Raw genomic sequence first — 13020 nt, 5'->3', positions numbered from 1 at the left:
GCAGTTTTCAGTGCCTTTTCTACTGAGGTTCTTGACTTGAAATCCCATGAGCATTCCGTTTTCTGAAATGTCTGAGAAATTTTCCCCTAAAAAGTCAAAAGTGTATCTGACTTATTACCTTAAAACATTTGTACTACTTGCCACTCCCAAGGATCATGGTTAAAGTGGTTTATGTGCTCAGGTCAGCTTCTTCATAGAGAGTCTAAGTACTGAGTCTGTCTCAGTCTTGTTCCATTTGCAAAGTTTGGCATTTTTTTTCTAGCAGAGCAAGTTAAAGTATGCTGAGAGTAATCCGGTCTTTCCCCTACGTACTTTTGACAGACTCTAAGCAACATGCACACTATGGCTCTGGGATATCCCAGAGTGATCCAGCCAGATACCTTCATTTATGTGCAGCAAGCAAAGAGATGCTACGTATCAGCTTAAAAGGAAAAGCTGCCCTCACTCCTTGTCACTGTACCTTTGACTAAGGTAAGGCTAAGGGACCATTCCCCATCTGCTCCTTTCCAAACCAAACTATGAATCCAAGGCACTATTTCAGCCTTGAAAATTTTATGTGCTATACACAGCATTTCTCTGGCATGAAGCACTGACATTATGAACCAGAATCAAGTGTAAAAGTACAATCACTCTACTAACTACCTAAATTCTCTCAAATATAAGACATGTAAGTAGATGACCATGGTGCAATGATCAAGGAAAATGTAATCAGAAGAAAAGGGAATAAAAAAAAGCAGTTCTCTGTCCTTTCTGGCTTTGCCAGGCGTCCTCTTCAAAAACACACTGTTGCTTGTAGTTTTGAAGCTGACATTTATGCTGACATCTGCTGGTACCACAGCACTCTGACTGCAGAGGAGGTGTCAGTAACTTCTTTCATTTGTTTATTCTTTCACAACATTTGCATGTTTTTGTTTTGCTTTGTTTTTTTTTTTTTTGAGAAAGCACTGGAAAATGTAACAGATTATTATGGCTAATGGCTAATAATGCTTACATTCCTCAAAAACCTATGTGGAGGGAGCTAAACTGACTTCTTCACATGTGTTGAGAAAAAAATTCATGTTGCTAGAGAAAGGCGAGCTGGGAAAAGCTCTCTTTGTAAGCCCCAGGACCTGCTCTAAGACCACTGATACTCCTTTCACTGCGTGGAGTACCACAGATATTGCACACACTGCTCATGGGAGGTGCACAGAAAGAAGGTGTAGATTCAGAGCAGGAGTAGTCAGACAGCTATGGACAGATTTGCCTCTAAATGTTAAATTCTTCAGGAGATAATTTAAATTCTTTTCCCATTTAAAATGCTGATATATGTGAATGAATTCAACAAAGGAAAACTTTGTGTTTAGGTGACAACTTTCAATGAGATCAGTTTACAACTAAGGAAAAAAAAAGTTCATTCACATGAAATCATTTGGGCCTGCCTTGTATTTTTCTCTTAGGTCATGATCCATCTTAGTTCAGAAGGCCTGTTCCAAACTTGCAGTTTTGACTCTAAAGAGACCCCTATTGTTGTGAGAAGTGTAGTCATATCAGCCATGAAAATTTTATCTTCCTTAGTGTAAATTTGACTGATGCATACATTTTAGAAGTTTTCTTGCAGTGGATTATATTTTACTGTCTAATTTTTACTAACATGTAGGAAAAAAAGTCAAATTGATCAGGGATATTAATCAAACAAAACCTGAGTTTATCAAAGGTACTCTGACAGCAAAAGAATTGCATTTAGGCAACAAATGAAAAAAACTATAACACTGTGAAATTTACCTAACCAATCCCAGTGAAATAAAAGTATTATCATAATTCAGGCAAACTAATTGTGGAGGTATGAGATTAACACCTTTATCTTACTAATAATAAACAGTAAAAATAACCTATGCTCTGTCTGGTGTACTTTTTTAAAAAAGAGGAAAGATTTTCAGTTTCATATGAATTGATTTGGACTAACAAGATGCAATTCTAAGTGCTTTAGTCAATTTAATCCATTTTAAAGAAAAAAACTAAAACAAATTTTAAGTAATTTCAATTAATGGAAGTATGGAGGAAATCATAACTGTTCACAGATACTTTGCAGCTAGGAAATGAAGCCAAATTGGCCAGCTGAACTGTTCACTGTGAGCTTTTCACTCAGTGTTAGTGTGTTCTGAATAAAAAGAGAGGAAAGCCTTCAGCATCTGAGTCATAATCTTATACCAAACTGATGTCAAGCATTAATTTAAAACATTTAATTTAATGAAACCTTTCAGTTCATATTTAACAAAACATACTTTGTTTCATTAAAACTCATTCTCTAAAAAACTTTTCTTTTCATGGAAACAATTCCATTTTCAAATTTAATTCACTTTCAGGGTTTCATTTTTTTTGTTTACTCAAAGCTGATTTAAAGCACATTTTCCTGCTGTGATAGGCTGGAATTAAGCAAGATAAAAAAAGTAATTACTATATCAAACTACCAGAGCCAGTGCAAAATTTCCCTTTTATTTCAAATAAACTTTGATGCAGTTCTTTGACTGAATTTTTTCATTAGTCTCTATGCTCCTTATTTATTTTATTTTATTTTATTTTATTTTATTTTATTTTTATTTTATTTTATTTTATTTTATTTTATTTTATTTTATTTTATTTTATTTTATTTTATTTTATTTTATTTTATTTTATTTTATTTTATTTTATTTTATTTTATTTTTTCCCCCCTAGATTGCTTAATGATAAAGGAAGTTTCAGAGCTGAGTTACTAGGCAGATCATTTACCACTCGGGCATTTCTGATACTCCTACTGCAGCACAGTCAAGTATTTAAGCACCTCAGTGCCACATTTCTTTGCTACATCTGAATGCTGAAGGATGGGGGCCTGTTTTGAGGAAGTGGAGAGCCCACCTCATTGCTGGGTCACCATGGCAATGAGACAGCAGGAAGGAGAAATGTTTGCCATGCAGGCACATAACCCCAGCATAACACCGCCCTAGTTACATATCCCAGGGCCTGAGAAGGGCTGACTGAGTGTCACACAGCCAAGAAAATGCACCATCTCTAGGTGTGGATACGAAGGGAACTTTCTGTCTCCTAAACACACGTCTGTAAGACCACTTGGGCTTGGCACAGACCTAGTCCTGCACAGGAAGATCCTGTTGCGTTTAGTCACAGTTGGGGGCACATTATGAACATGTAATACCACATTGCTACTAATCCCCCTCACATTACAGCCCAGCTGACTATCCCAAAATCGTGTTATCATGTTCCTTCCCCTTAAGGGTGGATCATAAGAGGCAAACCAAATGATGAAATGTGGGTGAAATGATGTAAAACAGGAAGTCAACTGAACAAAATAATCCAAATCTTGCTGTTAAAAAAAACATATGCAGAACATTGCAAAGTTAGGTAGCACTTTATGAATGTTTGTGGAAAAGTCATAGTTGAGATGTTGCTTTTTCTCAATGACCCTTAGAAATCCAGTTTCTCCTGCTTAAAAATTTCATTTGCTGTGCCATTTGACCCTAGGAGCTCAGCAAGGGCTGCAGCCTGCAGAGTACTTCTGTGTCTAGGTGCAGAGTGCTGGGAAGTTGCTTTTTTCAAGCACAACACTGCCTGGGGGCACAGTTATGTTGTTAAGTCCCAGGGCAGAAACGGAACGTATATATCATACACATGGTCATATATTTTACACCATGCTAGAAGCTTGTTGCCCTTTCTCTTGCTCTAATTCACTTAGAGAAGCAACAAAGGAAAGTCCTTGTCTCTCTCAGGTATCATCTTTTGCCATCATTCTCAGTCTTTCTCTACTTTAAGTCCTGAGAGAAGAATTCTCCCTGGCTCAGCTTGTCTCCTGCAGCTGCCCTCGGGAAGGTGAGCTCTTTATTGTTTGATCCAGTTTGGCAGATGGATTTAAATAATCTTCAGAAATCTGTGCTAAATCTAATCTAGTCTGACGTCACTCCTCTTGAACCCTACAAGTCTTTTTCAAATGAGCTTCCTGCATGATCAGTTACCCAAGCTGTATTTAGTATAATTAAAATGCTGAACTGATGAATTTTCTCACTGAGGGCAGAATGGAGCTGGATCCATGAAAAGGTCACTCAGCAGGAAGGAGGCACAGAAACCAACAAAAAAGGGAGCTGAGGACCACATAACCCCTGATATGCCCAAGACAGAGGATATTAAAAAAGTGGGTAGGAGGTAATGAGCAATAAGCATCCCAGGCCTCTACATCTTTCAATATTCAGTCTCCCTTTCTGTGAATTGGCTGAATCCTGTGAGATAACTTGGTAAGCATTCAAGAAAATAACCTATGCTGTTTCCTCATGTGTAGCACAATAATCAACAGCATCAAATGAACTGAACATCAAGCTGGCATCACCCAGTTACAATGGCAATAGGAATTAAATGGCATTAATTAGAGGGAGAATATGGAACTCCTTCTGCCTGGAATGTCTCTTCTCTCAGCTGTCAAAAGCCTCCATGGTTTGGCTTATTAAGAGCCAAATTGACAGGAAAGCTGAAGGGAATAAAGGAGCATTCTCCATTGTGTGCCAAGCCAACTGCGGGAAGACTTGAGTTCAAGACTGACTTTTAAAAGCCAGCAAAAGGTTAACGAATTTTTATCCAAGCACCATTAATACACCTGAAGATCATTCTAACTAGACCACAGACAACACTTTTGCGAATTATGTATGTAACAGAGAAATTTGAGATTTTTAATCAAAGATTAAAAAGGTTTTTCCAGTTTCCAGAAAGCAAAGCAATCCTCCATGACAGTGGACAGTAGTCTTCCTACATGTTCTGCCAGTATCTGTACCTATGCCATGTTAAAACTATCTCCACAACATTATACCTCCCAATTTTACTGACATTTGATATAAACCAGACTGTACTTTGCATTAAAAAAGGAGCTTGATTCTTTGAGGTACAATGAACTCTGATTTCTCACTATGGAAGAGGTCAACCTCTTGCAAAACCACTGAAGGCAGGTTCCTTGTATTACTCTGAAGTTGCTCTCCTACACCTTCCTGGTGTAGTTCTCTGATACACTGAGAAGGGCCAGGAGAAGTATCAGACTTTTAGTCAGGACTCAGTTGTGTACTTCGTGATTTAAATTTATGCCAGCTTCTAGAATAGAACTACAGAATGGGAGCTGTGATATTGCAAGCAAAGCACAGAACAATTAGTTACATTTAAAAGGGTTTCTTTGCCACCTTTTGGTAATCAAGCGTGTCTGCATATACTCTTTATTAAGAACTTTCCTTTTGTATTTATACTTGCCTTTTTTCTACACTAAACAAACAATAGATGTACTTCCCAACTATGAAACAAAAACCTGTGGACATTGTGGATAGGAAACTTTTTCCCCCTTTACATGCCTACACAGTGCCTAAAATTGACTAGAGTCCTGATTGTTGAACAGAATAATCTAGAAGTTTTTGTTATTTGGCAAAATAGTATTTTTATTTCATGATTTTTTTAAAAAAATTAACAAATTCCCTAGTAAAAAATAAGGAAGAAATGTGTCAGCAGATTTCCGTAAATTACTAGTATAGTAAAAGCTCATTATTGAGGAAATCACCTACAAATGAGCTAGAATTACACATTAATAAATTACTCTACATCCACTTTGTAATACCCAAAGTACAGATGTTTCTTTGAGTCTTATTTAGTCCTCTTGAATCTAAGCTTTTACCTAATTTCATGTAGTAGCTGCACTATGTAAAATGGCTTAGAGAGGAAGATGCCAAAATGGACTAAAAAAAAAAATCAGAGACTTTCCAATAAAAACATTATTTTGGTCAACATTATTTGCTAAATTAAACCTAAACATATTAATCATTTTGCTCAATCCACAATTGCATTTTCCAGTTAATATATTAATTCTCCTTCCAGTTCTTCTCAGCTTTTCTTACATGCCCTGCATCTCTACTTTCCCTTAACAGACAATGGCATATTGTTATTCTATATTTAGAAACATAACCTACCTTAAAATGATGTTCTATGAGAAATGTCACTTGGACATGCTGTGACACTTGAAGCACTTGAAAACTGTGCCCAAGAAAGACAGCATGTGACAGCTCCATGATCCCTGAAGATGCTTTAAAGGGCATCCAAGACATAACCCCCAAACAGATGTAAAATTACAGCTGGAGGACAGAGGGAACTGGATATATGAGAGACTGGGGGCCAGTCAAGTCAAGGAGAGTAGAGAAGAAAAAAAATCCAAGGAGAAAACTTGTGCTGATCACTCTCTTCTTTTCTTTTCTAGAGAATTCAGAGGAAGGAATATGTGCACACTGACTTTCTCCTGTCTTGTCTTTTCCAGGCTTTACCTATCAGCAAGAGGAGCCAAGAGGACATCAATGTCACTCCACCAAAAGGTTTACTTCTGCCCTCGGGAGTTGCAAATCCTACAGACCATCCCTTTTGACTAAGGGATGCCTGCAAAAGCTGTGCAAGAAACTTCAAGGTCAGTTCAAGTGCAGGATTCTTTGTGCACAGGTTTAAATGGAAAATCACTTCAACTTCAGGAGAGCAGGATCTAGCCCAGAACTCTCACAGTGCAATACATAAGACAACTTTTATTAATGAAATTAAATTCAAATGTATGTTTTACCATTTTACAATAAGGATTATTTCCTAAAATGTCAATAAAGGTTAAAAAGAAATGGCTTGTTGCTTTATTAAACCATCTGTGTTAATTTCCAGCTGCTGCTTATTTTAAGAAAGTAAGAAAGAATCAGCAGTGTCATAAAAATACAGGTTCTGTTTCTTATATTTTCTACTCTTAAAAAAGGGGAAAAGCAAAATGTGAAAGAGCTTAGAGCTATGGTATTTGGTTTGTGGATCAGTAGAATATTTCATTTTGTCCACTGGAATAATTACAGTCTTGATTATTATATAAATATCATTTCATGTTAGTTCTCTGGCCAAATGTCTAAATTTAGAATTACTCTTTTTTTTTTCATAGCACAGTTTCAATAATAAACATTATGATCAAGCCTAGGTGTATGTTACATTATTAAAATGCCTTCTTTTTAAGCACTCGGTGGAATCGCTGTTACTGTTCTGCTATGGCTTAGCTAGTCTGCTGGTAAAAATGAATATTTATTTTTATGTGGCTTGAACTAAGATGATTGAGTTTTGATGTGTGCTCACCCTTAACTGTTAACATTGTGTGTGATGGCAATTTAAATGTTTTATTTTCAAATAAACAGGCAAATGGACTGTTATTTCTATAAATACTAACAGGATCATGCCCAAGCACTGAGATTTTTCAGCCTGTAGCAAGAGGAAACCACATATTTTCTGTTTATTTTTGTGGATTTTACTGTATTAAGTAACATCAAGCCCTGGATGGAAGGTATTATGACATTTCTGATTAATTTGAAGGAAAAAGAGTCATAAAAATTTCTTAGCAAGTTATGTCAACTTAAGCTAAGTCACTGAGTGATGAAAAATATTTTCTGCAACAAGAATATATGCCATGTCCTCCTGGATCTCCACTTCCAGATCTTTTGCAAAGAAGCTCAAAAGAAATACCCAAGAAAGTGGGAAAATGGTTGATGGACGGACATGTCCTACCAACATGTACCCAAATCTCTTCATGTGCCATTGAAGTGTGACAATGTAGGGACATTTGAGAGCTGTCCCGGTCTCTTTAACTGAAAGCACATGCTGATAGTGCTATCAGATGTTCTTTTCTGCTCTCTTTTCCCCTGACCTCAGTTTTAACACACACACACAAAAGACAGAATAGCAAAGTTCTGGTGCTGCCTGTGGGGAGTAAAACCTGAGCATCAGCTGTGTGGTTTAGACTCCTGCATTTGTAAATGTTATTTTGGTTTTCCTTTGTAGCTGTCTATTTAGCTTTTGAAGGTGCAAAAATGAGCAAGTTTTTTTCTGAGCAATACCTGGCTTCACTTAGTAATAAGCAGTTGATTATCCTCAGGAAACAAAGTATTGCTTAACAATTGTAACTCATTTTCTGAATAGACAAATGCAGACACCATTAGATGACTGAAGTGTTACAAAGGTATCAGAATATCCTTTGAAACTAAAGGCCTTTTGCAGCCCTGAGTTATTCCTCTAGATCTCTGCTCAGCTTTGAACAGTTTGACCTCTGTATCTCATTTTTTTTCAGTAATAAAACCCTCTAATAAATAAAAAGGAAAACAATAGAACCAGGCAAATACATAATAATTAGGGAAGGAGAAAGCTAATGAACTTAATTGCAATCACTATACCAGTATTGCCTTGACTTAAAAAGTATTGATTAAATAACTGAATATTTACATCTTGTACTGGGCCCACTGAAGGCAAATGATACATTGCAAAGCAAACAGAGGCTGACCTTTGCACGTTTTCCCATCAGGCTGCAGGGTAAATCCAACTGGGCAACTGCACCGTACTCCTGTTGCGGTATCCTTGCAAGTCCGATCACAGCCTCCGTTATTGACAGCACATGTTTCTGCAGAATGAGAGAGAGAGAGAGAGAGAGGGAGAGAGAGGGAGAAAGGGAGTGTAACGAAATGCTCTGGGGGAGGGGAAGGGCACTGCCTCTTTGGGGCAATATTACAACATATTAAAAGCAATGTAAGTTTTAAGCAAGCCAACTGAAGCAAGCTCAAGGTCATCAGGGTCCATATACTGGTTTTGACTGGTAAATCATTTGCACAAATCATGACTTCTTTTTCCTCCCAAACTGGGGATATTACTCAGTGTATTTAATTAGTGTTTTTCAACTCTCTTAGACAATAGAATGGGTTATTATATATGAAACAAGTTTAAAAAGAAAAAAAGAGTTATTGCCTTTAAAAGCAGAACCATTCTGTTTTGTATCAGTCAATGTCTAGCTGAGGTATTTTAAGTTTCACTTTTAAACGATGTTGCAGGCATAATGGATTTTAAAAACAGTAGAAAGCAAAGCAGAGTGCTAGACTTGGAACTGATAATTTAAAACCCTTAGTTAAGAAAGAGTTAATGGAAAATGAACTACATATATCACTTTGACAAGAATCTACATGTCCAATCTGTTCTTACTGAACTACAAGCAAAAGGCATCTGGGTTTTGTCCACTTAAAGCTTTTTGCAAATTGAAAGGAGCTTGGAGTGGGTGGGAGGGCATAATTGAGGTCACTGAACCCATTCCAAGCTGTGTCATTGAAATTTCCCAGTGCTTGTAGTATGTAGAAGGGTGGCTGGGCAAACACAGGCAAGAGAAAGTTGCAATACTTCTGAGCTTTTACTACTGTGGGCAGTGACCATTAGGTACCACTAGATAAAAAACATAAAATCGCCAACTTCATTACAGAAAAAGCAAGAACCCCTCTGTCGCTGCCATTGTTCTGTGTTACTCATGTATGCACATGCACACACCGTACACATGCATATGCACACATACTCACAAACACATCCATAAAAGAGATAAAAGGCGAGGGAAATGATTAACTTTGCTTTGATCCACAGAATGGAGTGGATATAAGGATGCCAATTTAGCATGTCAGTTTGAACTGTACATTTTTCTGAGAAGTATTTACTTCAGAGAATAAGTCCTTTTAATAGTATCTTTTTCAGTTGCTCTGGATTTGATTAAATTAAAATACCCCACTGCCCTCCAAGATTGCCATTATTCTACTCAGCTCACCTCCTTCCCTAAAGAGGCTTTGTCATTACTTACTCAGATTTACAGACTCCTATTGCTGAATATTCACAGCCTGTGTCACAATTGTACCCTGTGGACAGGATCTGACAATCAGCTATAGGATATGCTAATTGGGAATTGCCTTAGAACAGTACATTGATCAAAAATTATTTACACAGAACAGAACAGGCTTTATTTTTCTAGTGACTAATACTAAAAGATTTTTATTTTAAAGTAGCCTGTGCTTTGCCCTCAAGGTGAACTTAGACTGGCTATTTGGAGGGACTTCACTGCTTAAAAAAAAAAAAAAAGTGTAACTTTTTTTCTTTCGCACTGTCACAGGCTTGTCCACCATTTATGAAATAAGCTCCTGGCACTTAAGAACAAACTGAAACGCAGATTTGAGGCACACATGTATTAACAGCATGGGACAGATCTCTGAGCCCCTATACATTCACAGGTGGTCCTCCAGATAGATTTTAAATTTTTTTTGTCTGTTTGCTATGTAATAACATTGTGTAGAAACAGCTACCAGTATAGAAGTAGATTTGTATGTAACTGCCAGGGATCACAGCTAACAAATGGATTGATAAGTTTTCTGAAATGCCTTTCTGAAAATGGAGCTGAGTCTGCAGCTCCTGATTTTCAGGCAGCTCTTACTCACCTTGCAGGACCTATCTGTTTAAGCAATATAGTTCTCATTTTTATCTACTTCTCTGGGAAGCACTATTTTCTAAACTTAGAGGCTGAAATTTCTGCTTGAAGAATTCTTCTGCAAATGACAATGCTACCACTTGCTCCGTTTGTATGTGAACATGTGTGTCCTCGTGGACCAACATATCAAATAATAATTTTATCTTTCAGGGAAGGAAAAAATCTTTCAGGTCATTTAAAATTTATAACTTGGGCACAGCTTAAGGGCAGGAGGATTTGCCAGGAGTAAAGAGTTAAGGTTAAAACTCAGGAAAAAGCACTGAAGGTTACATTTGGCATGGCACTGCAAAGAGCAGTAAATCTTCTGTTAGCAGATTAACTCTGGCATACGAAGACTCCTTTATTGCAGTGTGTCAACACAAGATGAACATAAGCAGTAATATTTCTGCTTTCTGGATGACATCCAGTGAAAATGAATAGACACAACAATATTTTTTTCCCATGGCATGGATGACTGGATCTATAGGGTGAGGGTCATTCAATGAACAAGAGTTATTTCTACGTATGAACAGCAGGAATCAAGCCAGCTTTTCTTATTTTAACACAGATTTAGTAAAACAAACCAAAAAGGGTAAATACCCTGCAACCTTCCTAGCAACTCTGACTTTCATACATAACAAACTCTTAACAGAATGAAGATCCAAGTGAGCAAGAGGACATGTGACAGTATCTCTCGCACTTTGGATAATTGGAGAATGTACTGATGAAATTCCTTAAACTCAAGGTCATGAGAAAACATTGGTAAAAGAAAGCAAACATGAATAGCAGAATGTGGGAAAGAGGCTACATCAAAGAGAGGAGCTGAGGCCTACGCACAGCACAAGCCAAATGTATGACCGACCACCTGTGTTTCTGAGAAGGGATGATGCCAATTCATCCCTCACCTCACCACTACCAAACCTCAGTATATATTTGAAATACAAATACAACTTTTAGGCCTCAAGCCAAGAGCAGAAGCAAATTACTTATTTTCATTCTATCACACTGGAGAAGCTATGAAAGGGAAAGAACAGATGTTAAAAATTGCATCAGGTCTTCATGGTAATATTGATCCTACAGACCATTTTTGCTGTTTTTTTTTATCTGCGAAAGACAACTTCAACATTTTAGCCTTTTTTTCTTGTTTGTTTGTTTCAAACTTTTTTTGCACATTTTTATTTTTGGTATGTTTTGTTTTATTTTTCAGTTTTTTGTTTTGACATGGTAGCAGAAAAAAGACCTGGAAGACACAACTAAAGCAGTGTCATCTTACTGACATTTAGATTCCTTCTGAATTATGACAAAGCTCATAATCTGAAACAATTAGACCTTACTGTTAATTTAAAGGGATGTTTGTAGCTCCATCTACATCCCTACTGAATTCTTACCAGAAAATTCAAGCAGAAGCAGGGATCTAAAGAAAAGGACATCTATTTATAGAAGGCAGTCTGGGAGACAGTACATTGTATTTTTCCAGTGTAAGCTCCTAATTATGGAACAATCTCTCGTGTATCTGCTTAATGGATCCACAGATAAGAAATAACTAAAATCATTACCAATATGCTATGGTTTAATTCATAGGAACTCTTGCTATAACATTAGTCCAGTGCACTATGGAATATGCACTGCTTCTGGATATTAAAATATCCAATTAAAAAACAGAAGCTGGAGCTGTTAGCCCTTCAGCACCAGATCAGGAACACTGACTTAGTTATCAGGTGAAGTTACTCCAGTGGCTGCAATGGTTTAGCAGTGAAAGAGCAGCTCTTCAGGCTCTACTTCTTAAGCTTTTGAACAAAAGCAGAATCTCTACCAGGTGGCAACAGGTCACTTTCATAAAAAGGAGTCACACTAGGCAGGATTTATTTGGCTTTGAATGCTATTAAATGCCTGAAACTATGAACACATCTCATGGTTTGAGAATATTTCTGAAAGCCTGATTTTCAGCTTCTTCTATGAAACAAGTAAATATAATCATTTAAAATATAAGCGTCTAATAAAAATCTGTTTGTTTGGGTTTTTTTAAGTAGCCAGTTATTTTATAAAGCCAACTTCTGTGACTTCAATTTATCTTGAAAAATGAGAAAAAACATGACATGATTTTAAGGGTACTGGCAAATCTTGGAATCTTTATTATTGAACCAACTGTTGGTTCAATCTGGACTAAGATCCAAACCAGTTTTATAGGAACTGAGATACGGTGCAAAGCAGAACAAAATTACATAGGCCCTTGAGACTAGCAGGGATACATCTGAGGGTCATGCAGTAATCTATGTCTTAACTAGGTCATTCTCTATAATCTTTGGTAAATCATGAGGACAGGTATTAAAACTGGACAAGGTAAATACCAGTAAAGATAAGAGGAGGGAGATCTAGCACCAAGGTACTTTCTTTAGAGATATGGAGAAGTGATTCTCTGATTTTTTGTGTTACCCATCATGGCAACCTGAAGTCAACAAGATCCAGAAAAACCATGTTTATTTCCAGACTCCTGATCATAACACAATGACTGGAAAGAGTGGATAACAACTGTAAACATAAGAGCTGGTCTCAAGAATGTGTGTAAAACACGCAAAGAAATCTTAACAGAAGACAAAAAGCCAGCTATAGTGAAAACAAGAGAACTATGTAACCTAAGTGAAAATGGGAGACGGAAGCCACTGAAGTCATCACCTACATTCAAGGTAGCCTTGCAGCATCTGTCTGTTAGG

At 37.0% G+C, this 13020-nt stretch overlaps 1 protein-coding gene across 1 annotated transcript in view; it reads right to left on the bottom strand.

Annotated features, from left to right (window-relative positions):
* LOC131592319 (signal peptide, CUB and EGF-like domain-containing protein 1) overlaps positions 1 to 13020 on the bottom strand; it is a 199591-nt gene that overhangs the window by 55138 nt on the left and 131433 nt on the right. Inside the window, exon 8 of the mRNA XM_058863740.1 lies at positions 8327 to 8443. Within this exon, the coding sequence (XP_058719723.1) occupies positions 8327 to 8443 (117 nt within the window). The remainder of the gene's footprint in view (positions 1 to 8326; positions 8444 to 13020) is intronic.

Source organism: Poecile atricapillus, chromosome W (genome assembly GCF_030490865.1).
Source record: "Poecile atricapillus isolate bPoeAtr1 chromosome W, bPoeAtr1.hap1, whole genome shotgun sequence".
NCBI classification, from domain to species: Eukaryota; Metazoa; Chordata; class Aves; order Passeriformes; family Paridae; genus Poecile; species Poecile atricapillus.
Note: the sequence above shows the minus strand (reverse complement) of the source record. Positions and strands in the feature narration are given on the sequence as shown.